The 11,880-nt window shown below is 45.2% G+C and overlaps 1 protein-coding gene across 1 annotated transcript; it reads left to right on the plus strand.

Annotated features, from left to right (window-relative positions):
* Nucleotides 1-345: 345 nt before the first annotated feature.
* On the plus strand, nt 346-11,642 carry mstnb (myostatin b). The gene is made up of 5 exons (XM_080785326.1): nt 346-873; nt 4,365-4,743; nt 5,708-5,858; nt 6,803-7,025; nt 9,233-11,642. The coding sequence occupies exons 1-5, from the start codon at nt 646-648 to the stop codon at nt 9,611-9,613; spliced, it is 1,362 nt and encodes a 453-aa protein (XP_080641452.1). The 5' UTR covers nt 346-645; the 3' UTR covers nt 9,614-11,642.
* Nucleotides 11,643-11,880: the final 238 nt, after the last annotated feature.

Genomic DNA, 11,880 nt, shown 5'->3' on the forward strand with positions numbered 1-11,880 from the left:
TGTTAAGTTGTTTTACTACACACTGTTCTCCCCTGCAAACTTTATATTTGAAATATGAACATTTATGTAGACGTTTATAACGTTGCAAAGTGTCCAAAACAGGATGCAAGTTGCGCCATGACTGTCATGATGATTATGGCAGACAGTCATGCTTCAGCAGGGCTCGCTCCGCCACACTGCGTGCGTGTGTGTGTGTGTGTGTGTGTGTGTGTGTGTCGGGGTTAATTAATTGGCTGTTGCCAGAGCAGTCCAGCCAATCGTAGAGCCAGACGACACATAACGGTCTTAAAGTTGTGAGTATAAAAAGGTTGAGTTGCGAATAGAGCACATGCTGTCTGTCTGTTAGTGCACGGTGGACTCTGGACTGGACTGGACACAACTCAACACACACACACACACACACACTTCCACACGTGCACATGCGCACGCACGCACACACACACACACACACACACACACACACACACACACACACACACACACACACACACTCTCTCACTCACACACACACACACACACACACACACACGCGCGCGCGCACACGCACGCGCACAGGACTCAGGAGGAGGAGGAATATTCTTAGGGTCTCCATCGGAGCCTCATATCGGAGCTTAGTTGGGACGTCCAAGGCTCAGCCAGCCAGCCATGCGTGTGGCCGGCCTTGTGGTGTGTGTGAGCGGCGTGCTGCTGGCTCTGGGACCACTCAACCACCACCATGCCTTCTGTGAGGAGGACAACAACCACCACAAGACATCTTCACCATCTTCTGCTGCTTCTTCTTCATCATCATCGTCGACTTCTTCTGCTTCATCTCAACAGATCTCATCATCATCATCATCATCAGCGACCAGCACGCAGTCTCAGCAGGCAGAGGTTAGTGCCATGCAGTCTGCCAGGCAAGGACCCTCCATATAACAGTCTGCCAGGCAGGGACCCTCCATATAACAGTCTGCCAGGCAAGGACCCTCCATATAACAGTCTGCCAGGCAGGGACCCTCCATATAACAGTCTGCCAGGCAAGGACCCTCCATATAACAGTCTGCCAGGCAGGGACTCCTCCATATAACAGTCTGCCAGGCAGGGACTCCTCCATATAACAGTCTGCCAGGCAGGGACTCCTCCATATAACAGTCTGCCAGGCAGGGACTCCTCCATATAACAGTCTGCCAGGCAGGGACTCCTCCATATAACAGTCTGCCAGGCAGGGACTCCTCCATATAACAGTCTGCCAGGCAGGGACTCCTCCATATAACAGTCTGCCAGGCAGGGACTCCTCCATATAACAGTCTGCCAGGCAGGGACTCCTCCATATAACAGTCTGCCAGGCAGGGACCCTCCATATAACAGTCTCAGCAGGGAGAGGTGAGTGTCATGCAGTCTGCCAGGCAGGGACCCTCCATATAACAGTCTGCCAGGCAGGGACCCTCCATATAACAGTCTGCCAGGCAGGGACCCCTATAAGAGAAGATGTTTACGGCTCTAGCAGTCATTTCAAAGGACCCCCCCCATGCAGTTTGACGTGTGTTAAATTTTGGACATTAAAAAGCTACTTTCTGAAGTAATTTGGCTAGAGAAATATTTTGTCAGGGACATTTACAGGTGGATTTGCATCAGCGTAACGGGAGGGACAGTAAAGTCAGGGACAAACATTGATTTAAAGATTTATAATCATTAAAAATACATTATTACAATTTATAACATTTGGTGAGAAGCATTAGAACAATAGTAGGCCTATACAAATTCAATACAAATTCAAATGTTTTGATTTTGTGTGAATTTGAAGAGATTTGTACAATGAAGCTGAACAAACATGATATGGGGGGCATGGCATGTTAGCAAACCTCTACTCAAATCAAAGGGATTATTTTATATTGATTTCACTCTGGGGTATCATGTTTTGTTTTCTATGGTGGAAAACCTTTAATAGTATAAGATACGCTTTTTGTAATTAGTGTTTTTGCTGATTTTACACAAAATATGCTGCATTCTGACCTGGGGACACAAATGGCACTGAATAATATAGGAATGACCACATTTTCTAATACAATTAGCCTACTCAACACTGGTAGGCCTACGGAGGGATTTTTTACTTATACTGGATAATCTTCAATTTCCCATACTTTTACGTCTACTCCACTGCATCTCTGAGCATAGCCTGACACTCTTTTAATGTGTGGCTAGCGATTCAGGGCTGGAGCCAGGCTATCCCAGAGGCACATATTTCTACTTTTACTCCACTATATTTATTTGAAAAACGTTACTTACTAGTTTAACTGATTCAGGACGGGAACCCCTTTTGGTGTTTTAACCATTATTCTAAACTTTATCTATTGAAAAATCGTTAAAATGTGCCGCAAATCTTTGAATATATATTCTTTCACAATGAGCGTTTTAACTTGCTTCATGGTGGGGTCCCTGAAACTACATTATTTTCAGCAGCCAAATTCAGATAAATCTGGGGGTCCTTGACATGGAAAAAGTTGAGCACCACTGACATAGAAACATATCGGCCTCAGGTCTACACTACTTACAAAACACATTAACCATATATATATATATATATATATATATATATATATATATATATATATATATATATATATATATATATATTCATCACATTTCATAGACAAGTCCCTTCAGCTTGTAGATCGGCTATTTTCAAAATAGAATGTAAAGTTTTTCAAATACTCAAATAGTTACTTTTTTTAAACCCATGTTTAATTAAATGCATGTTTTATTAGTTAAATTCTCTCACAGTGACTATTTGTTTCTAAATTCATATTTGGCATTTCAATTCAGTTCTGATTATTTAATCCATAAATCAGAATGTAGTACGGTAAATCCAATTTATACAATCTGAATGATGACTATTTTCTTTACTACATTTTTATCCCACCATTTTTTGCAACACATTTATTTTCATCCAGTGTCAATTGTCTAATGTAATGGGCACTAGTACACTCCCTCTGCCAACCTGGGGAGATACAAAACTAGAAGGCATTTTTTGAATCAGCCTGTTCAGAAGCCGCTTCTTTTCACCTGACAAGGGGAGAGTTTCCCCGGTTGAACATTACGGAACACCCAACCACCAGTTCCTCTCCACTCCATCAGGCGCCCCAGCTGGCCCAGGGGGAGGCAGTTTAGAGACTAGGATTACAATTACACAGTACAGCATTTTGTAAACAGAGATATGTCACATTGCATCGTTACATGTTATACACGTTATACAATTTATACAGCTTTTTAAAAAACAAAACTTTTTTTCTCTCAATACTATTTAAATAGTATACAAAACAAAGCTCAGGTTAAAGGTAGCAGCTCTGTTTACATGTGGTCTACTTGATAGCCTACAGATGGTAGTCCTTAGGGTGGTTGTATTCCATCGGCTAACCTTCTTTTGTCGCAAAAGTTCAGAAATCTTGCTGCTGTGTTTGCCGTTGGTCATAGATTGAAACTAGAACTGCACTCTGTCGAGTGCCTACTTGCTTGTTGCACACAAGTAGGCCTACTAGTGTGCAAGCAGAGCGCAGAAGTAGGTGTCGACCGCTACAAACTGTCAAATCTCAGCTTCTCTGTGAAAGAACGTTTGAAATATTGCCTCTATGTATACGTAATTTGTAAATTGATTAGCGGTATAGGTTACATGGCATATGCCCCGTTTGATGCATATGTATCGTAGCAGCATAAACGTCAGGGTATAACTGGTATAACTAGCTCTCAATGATGACGTAATAAAGATGTGGATTAAAGGACCCAATGCCAGGGTGTAATTGGTTTTCGATGGTGACGTAATGACGATATGTTTTAGTGCCGGGAGGATTAAAGGTAATGCCCCTATGTATATAATCTGACACCACTGCCATATCAAGCACAAGTAGTCATTACATCATACGCTGGCACGGCGCATACACATCAAACGGCGACATACGCATCGAAGCACTGGACTAAAACTATTACGAAAACTGTGACATTAAAAAAAAACAGTTTTTGTATTTTCTATTTTTATATATAGGTTTTCTGTGCTCAATTGCACCAAAAAACCTGAAATTTTAACATTTAAGTAGATTTTGGTCTGGGTTTTTTTGGCTCAAACAAGAGCTCTGATTCTTGTGATGTCACAGCCTGCAAATCCCATATATTTAAATGGATTTTCCAGCAGATGTCACTGTTTTCACTGTTTTCAGCTCAAAAGTCCTCCAAATCCCAGAGAAAACTCCAGGCCACAGAAAATCCACTGAATGTACAAAGTTCAGGGTTTTATGGGGTGTAATTGAGGTCATAAAACCTAAAAGAAAAACGATTTTTTTTAAATAAATGAATGTCATGAAACCTTTAAAGTCAATTGTTTCGTTGACTTACAGGACGGCGGCGAGCCGCAGTGCTCCACGTGTGCCAGCGCACGGCAGCACATCAAGACCATGCGCCTGAACGCCATCAAGTCGCAGATCCTGAGCAAGCTGCGGCTGCGCGCGGCGCCCAACATCAGCCGCGACGTGGTGCAGCAGCTGCTGCCGCGTGCGCCGCCGCTGCAGCGGCTGCTCGACCAGTACGACGTGCTAGGGGACATGCAGTACCGCCGCGTGCCACCGGGGGGCGCAGGAGGAGGCGAGAGGACGGGAGAGCAGCAGTACCGCCACGACAGACTACCAGGAGAGAGGATGCAGGACGCAGCGGTGGGCATGGACGAGGAGGACGAGGAACACGCCTTCGCAGAGACCATCATGATGATGGCAACCCAACGTAAGTCACGATGCTTCTAGATCTGCTGTTTTAGGAACACACCCGCAGACCGCTACCAAACCGAAATATGGTTAGGTTTTAGTTATAGTTTTATTGAAATTACGTTTTTGAATAAGGTTAGGTTTAGGCATAGTTTTACTGAGATCACGTTTAGGAATAACGTTAGGTTTAGACATAGTTTTACTGAGATCACGTATAGGATTATGGTTAGGTTTAGACATAGTTTTCCTGAGGTCACGTATAGGAATAAGGTTAGGTTTAGGCGTAGTTTTACTGAGATCACGTATAGGATTATGGTTAAGTTTAGACATAGTTTTACTGAGGTCACATATAGGAATAAGGTTAGGTTTAGACGTAGTTTTACTGAGATCACGTTTAGGAATAAGGTTAGGTTTAGTCATAGTTTTACTGAGGTTACGGTTCTGGAATAAGGTTAGGTTTAGACATAGTTTTACTGAGGTTACGGTTTTGGAATAAGGTTAGGTTTAGACATAGTTTTACTGAGGTCACATAGGACTAAGGTTAGGTTTAGACATAGTTTTACTGAGGTTACGGTTTTGGAATAAGGTTAGGTTTAGGCATAGTTTTACTGAGGTTACGGTTTTGGAATAAGGTTAGGTTTAGGCATAGTTTTACTGAGGTTACGGTTTTGGAATAAGGTTAGGTTTAGGCATAGTTTTACTGAGGTTACGGTTTTGGAATAAGGTTAGGTTTAGGCATAGTTTTACTGAGGTTACGGTTTTGGAATAAGGTTAGGTTTAGGCATAGTTTTACTGAGGTTACGTTTAGGAATAAGAGAGAGAGGACGAGAAGAGGCATGTATGGAAATTCACATGGACCAGATCCACTGAGCCATTAGATGTGCGACTTTGTGCGTCTAACGTTTTTACGTCTATTAGACCAAAAAATGCTCAGTGGGGATGGTCAGCAGCATTGACCTGTGACCTCCTCGTCCTCTCTGCAGCGGACCCTCTGGTGCAGGTGGACCAGGTGCCAAAGTGCTGCCTGTTCTCCTTCAGGCAGAAGCTGCAGGTGAGCCGGGTGGTCCGCGCCCAGCTGTGGGTCCACCTCCGAGCCTCTGACCAGGACACCACAGTCTCGCTGCAGATCTCCAGGTATGGGACTACCGCTACTAAAATACTATATAGCGAAGTAAGCGAACAATGTTTGTCCACTACCTTTATATTTTCCACCAACGAAAACTATTTTATTTTCTATGTGTGTTTTTTTTGGCTTTTGCCTTTATTTTATATTTTGTATGGAGGGATAGACAGTAAGTAGACTGACAGGAAATGGAAAGAGAGATGGGGGAGTGACAAGCAAGTAAAGGCCGTGGGGATCGGGAGTCGAACCCGCGGCAGACTGCCAGACTGGATTACCAGCCAAGGTGCCTGGCCTACGGTCGAATATGACATCAATGCATTTAATAGCAACTTGAGTAATGAGTTGCTAACCCCGTCCAGTTCCACTTGTCCCAAACAAGTGATACTTCTGTCCCTCAAATGGACAGTTTGGATCTGGTCACCCTAGTAATAACCTCGCGTCAAAGCCTTGTCTGTGTTACAAAATCTCTGCATGATCCGTTCAGGAGAGGATGATATTGTTACATCATGTTGTAGTCATTGTTTTGCAGTCATCAGGATGATATCGTTACGTCATGTTGTAGTCATTGTTTTGTAGTCATCAGGATGATATCGTTACGTCATGTTGTAGTCATTGTTTTGCAGTCATCAGGATGATATCGTTACGCCATGTATAGTAATTGTTTTGCAGTCATCAGGCCGGAACCCTCAATCTGGAACTTCCTTTCCCTCAAACCGGAAGAATAACAATAAAAGCTCTCGTAGCCTGCAGCTTTTATTGGGAAAAATCGGTTTGAGGGAAAGAAAATTCCAGATTGATGGTTCCGGCCTGATGACTACAAAACAATGACTACTACAACGTGACGTAACGATATCATCCGCTCTTGACCCGGATCATAAACCCCGAATAGGAATGCCGCCCTAGACTCCCCTAGTAATAATCGAGACAGGCATGCGTCTCCCCCCCTCCCCCCCAGGCTCATGCCGGTGACGGCGGATGGCAGGAGACGCGTGCGGATCCGCTTCCTGAAGATGGAGGTGGCGGCGGGCGTGGGCTCCTGGCAGAGCATCGACGTCAAGCAGGTGCTGAGCGGCTGGCTGCGGCAGCCCGACACCAACCACGGCATCGAGATCAACGCCTTCGACGCGCGCGGCACCGACCTGGCCGTGTCCTCCACGCTGCCGGGAGAGGAGGGCCTGGTGAGTCCCACTCCGCTCCGCTGTGAGCTTGTAGATCTGCTGTTAGACTGTTATTCGTCTTAACTGAGGAGAGGAGGGCCTGGTGAGTCCCACTCCGCTCCGCTCCACTGAGAGCTTGTAGATCAGTCCCACTCCGCTCCGCTCCACTGAGAGCTTGTAGATCAGTCCCACTCCGCTCCGCTCCACTGAGAGCTTGTAGATCAGTCCCACTCCGCTCCACTCCACTGTGAGCTTGTAGATCAGTCCCACTCCGCTCCGCTGTGAGCTTGTAGATCAGTCCCACTCCGCTCCACTCCACTGTGAGCTTGTAGATCAGTCCCACTCCGCTCCGCTCCACTGTGAGCTTGTAGATCAGTCCCACTCCGCTCCGCTCCACTGTGAGCTTGTAGATCAGTCCCACTCCGCTCCGCTCCACTCCACTGAGAGCTTGTAGATCAGTCCCACTCCGCTCCGCTCCACTGAGAGCTTGTACATCGGCTGTTAGACTGTTAGTCGTCTTAACTGCAAGTAACTAAACATTTCAAGTAATTGTAGTGGAGTAAAAGTACAAAGCACACTCAGCGAATGTACGTGCGTTCAGCCAGCACTATCGCCGCTGCTCCCGCATAGAGTTATAAGGCTGCTCCCATAGAGTTATAAGGCTGCTCCCATAGAGTTATAAGGCTGCTCCCATAGAGTTATAAGGCTGCTCCCATAGTCATAAGTCTTAGTCAGGGTGGTGGTCCCTGGTTCATAATTAGTTGAAAACCCCTGTGTTAGACGTTGAAAAAAACACTAGTTCCTGTGTTGCGTTACATTGAAATCGGACGGTTGACCTATGAATGTGGTTTCGACGGAAGCGATAGCTGTATGAAGTAGCCTCTCACACAGGTCCCTGCAAGCTGCGGGCCCTGGGGGCTTAAGCGCCAGTATACGTTCCATCGTTAATGCAGGCCTGCATGGGTTTGTTTGGAGCCACAAGGAATTCACACGTTATTGCTGTCGGGCAGAAACCTCGAATCTCCATATTTCTACTTTTTGTTTAGATTTTCTTTTTAATCTCGTAAAGTAATGTCCTACTTCATCACATTCAAGAGTGTCACATAAGGCGTGGCATTTTGAGGCGTTGTGAGCTTCTAAGTTGGCTACTTAGTTTTTTTAATGTTTTTTTTTAAGCTAAAAACAAGGAACTGTTTTGGACATTATGCTAGGTTTCCACACGCCAGCAAGGATTTGACAGAGCTCTGAAAAGTCGCTAATGAACTCAGACTCCAGGGAGCCGCACACCTGCGCTTGGATTGGACGCGTGCCCAGACAGCCCCAGCAATAATCCCACGTCTTATTGGCCGATTACATAAAAGTTCACCTACCCCAAATTCCTGGCAGGCTCCCGTGTGACTGACTGCACAACACGGACTAACAAACACACTGCTACTATGAACCTATTCCATGAGCTATTAAAGTTATATTTGGGGTCAAAACAAAGGCTTTTTTGGTTAGTCGTTACCACAGAGTTCAGTAACAGAGAGGTCTTTCAGGTGGGTCCCCGATTTCCTCCAATCAGGACAGAATACAGATTCATCGGCTTCAGTTTTATGGTGTTTGAGTTTCAGTTCTGTACGTCTGCTCATTCCTTTGCCTTGTCACTTCCAATTAGGGATAAGGCTTGATAACTGATACCCGAAAAAACCTGATAACAAGCTTATTGAGTACCCGTTATCAATTACCTTTGGGCTTATCAAGCCTGCCATGGAGCATAGTGGCCCATGACGTCATGTTTAAACAATCAGGCGATCAAGAAATAAATTGTATAATCATCCACGCTGGGTCGCTGGCACAAACATGTAGGTCAAAAAGTGTACCTGCAGCGCTACCCGGGGAAACACAATTACACTTTTAAAATGATGATACACACATTAACCAGTTAACAGTTTCTTCAATATTATTTCCCCAAAAGTAAAAAGGTCAATAATTGCCTTCCGTCTGTTAGATGTATTTGAAGGCTCTAGTAAAAGATACGGGTTCTGTTCAGAATATATTGTCTCCCGTCTTTCCACAAAATAATAGAAAATGCTCGATAAGAACCCGGCTCGATAAGCCTGATCGATAAGGTGCACGTTATGAATAAAAATGCTCCGTCCCTACTTCCAATTCCACTTGTTTATCCTGTATTCATTGAAACTCTTCGTCACACACTTTGCGCTCCCCTCCCCCTTCACGCATTGCAGCAACCCTTCCTGGAGGTGAAGATTTCGGACAGCCCGCGGCGCTCCCGGCGCGACTCGGGCCTCGACTGCGAGGAGAACTCGCCGGAGTCGCGCTGCTGCCGCTACCCGCTGATGGTGGACTTCGAGGACTTTGGCTGGGACTGGATCATCGCGCCCAAGCGCTACAAGGCCAACTACTGCATCGGCGAGTGCGAATACCTGCACCTGGAGAAGTACCCGCACACGCACCTGGTCAACAGGGCCACGCCGCGCGGCACGGCCGGCCCGTGCTGCACGCCCAAGAAGGTGTCGCCCATCAACATGCTCTACTTCAACGACAAGGAGGAGATCGTCTACGGGAAGATCCCGTCCATGGTGGTGGACCGCTGCGGATGCTCGTGAGAAGCCGCGGGCGGGGGTGGTGGTCCGAGGGGGGGAGGGGAGGGGGACGGGGTTAGGGTGACCAGAAAGAAAGTCCCCCCTTGGGGCGTGGGACAGTCCCTCATTTCCAAGACTTTTCAGGCGTCCCCACAAAATGAGAACCGCTGTCCCACATTGTGAGTGGCTAGCAGGGATGATCAGTGTTCAAAATGCCCTAAGACTTAATCCCCTTGTGGTTGGCTTTCCGTTGTATAGCTCTCTTCCTTCAAGGTGTGTTTTTAAGCCTGTTAAAATAACATGAGAAATGTCCCCCTAGGCTACAGTACCAAGTCGGCCGTAACACTCATGACCAAAATTAGCATTTTAAAACAAAATGTGAGGGGTTTTCAACAAAATGATAGGCAATATTAGCCCTATGGTTGAATATGACGTCAAGTCATTTAAATAGCAACTCAAGTATTAAGTTGCTAACCCCGTCCCATCCCATCCCGTCCCGCTTGTCCCACACAAGCGATACTTCTGTCCCTCAAATGAACAGTTTGGAGCTGGTCACCCTAGGGAGGGGGAGGGGGAGGCTGCAGGACCGGCCCCGGGGGGGGGGGTCCCGGTTCTTCTTCTTCTGACCGACCGGACCCCCAGAACTTTTTGACACGTAGGCCCCCCCCCCAAATCAGTCAGTCCAGCTTTGCAGCAGATCGCGGTGCAATAATAGAACCAAACGGAGTAGAGACACGTAGCCGAACCCCGTCGCAACAAACAACAAGCAGCAGCAGCAGCGCTTTATACGAACCACATATCAGATCTTCTTTCTGTTGTTGTCTTTCTGTAGTTGTATTTGTCTTTTCCTCTGGTCGACAGTGTGGTCATGCAGAGACAGCCCGGGTCGAGGACAGAAGGACAGAGAGGTCAACGTCACAAACGGCCAAACGTTGGACTCTAGACCCTAGAGATGAACGACAGGAACATAATATTTATTTTTTAGCAGATCTACAAGCTACAATCTGCTATGTAAACTGCTATGTAAACAGCGTGTGACATTCAGTCACACGCTGTTTACATCACTTTAAATTGGTTTAATATTTAGAAATCCCACAGATACACTTAAAGACAGAGTGCCATGATTGTATTATGATTATACTAGGAGGAAGACGTTTTTCTTTTGTTTTTGTTTTGTTGTTTGTTGTTTTCTTTTTCAAAAAAGTGAACAGAAAGTTCCAAAAATGATGTTTTTTATGTGGCCACAGCCATCAGTTCATTAAGTATACCTGGTTTTCATCTTAGCACCATCCACCCGAGGTTAGGCCCAATTAACCACTTAACAGCTGCAACTCCTTGCAACTACTCGCAACTTCTTGCAACAAAACAAACCACGCCAATGCAACTCCTTGCAAACTGCCATTGGGAATAAGGATAATAAGTAGTTGCATGTTGCAAGGAGTTGCATGGCAAACCCTCTGGTGTGGTTAGGGCTTTTTAAGTCTGAACCGGTGCTCATACACACTCCCCATAATGAATGATTAACACCATTAATCCATACTCCGTCACAAGGTCGCCATATGGCGACACAGTAACGGCAACGTGTTGCGTTGTCAACGCATCCCATTGCCGCCACACTTGAACTCTCCCGATTGTAAAGCCACTTTTCTGGTCAGAGAAGGACTTGAACGCGAAGGCACAATGAATGCAGTCTTACACACACAAAAGGTGTGTGTGTGTGTGTGTTAAGAGACAGAGACAATTAATGATTATCGAGATGTATGAATTTTGCAATCACGCTAAAACTCTGTCTTACAAACAACAGTTTGCACTATGGCACACCAATATAGGAAGGCATTGGTTGCTACGAAGGTTGTAAAAACTGATTTTTGATATTATGTTTGCTAATTTGTATTGTATACGTATAATGCCATTATTATTAATGTTAATATTATTTTCCATTAGCAGTTGCCTTTTCTGAACCACTGTTTGTAAGTGTATGGAACCACAATCTAGCAAGAAAACCACATGTACAACAGCAACTATTTACCTGTCAAATAAAGTTTTTAGATTATTTAAGTTCTCTTTATTTGACTAGAGGGTTTGATTTATTATTATTATTACCCAGGGGTTCCCAAACTGTGGTGCGTGCACCCCTTGTGGTGCATGAACGCCCTCAGCACTCGCATGAACGAGAGGTCATTTTGACCTATTTTTTGAGATCTTGAAGTTGATTATCTTTGAATGAATGATTATGTTCAGGCAGCTGTCTTTCAATTACAGTGTATTCTAAATTAATTTAGGGTTGTATA

Source organism: Protomyctophum bolini, assembly GCF_963924005.1.
Source record: "Protomyctophum bolini genome assembly, chromosome: 16".
Lineage (NCBI taxonomy): Eukaryota > Metazoa > Chordata > Actinopteri > Myctophiformes > Myctophidae > Protomyctophum > Protomyctophum bolini.

What these genes read in the sequence shown, in the direction of transcription:
- mstnb (XM_080785326.1), top strand. Translation starts at nt 646, where the DNA reads ATGCGTGTGGCCGGCCTTGTGGTGTGTGTGAGCGGCGTGCTGCTGGCT. An exon ending in CGCAGTCTCAGCAGGCAGAG is followed by an intron (nt 874 to 4,364) that starts GTTAGTGCCATG and finishes GTTGACTTACAG; the next exon opens with GACGGCGGCGAGCCGCAGTG. An exon ending in GTCTCGCTGCAGATCTCCAG is followed by an intron (nt 5,859 to 6,802) that starts GTATGGGACTAC and finishes CCTCCCCCCCAG; the next exon opens with GCTCATGCCGGTGACGGCGG.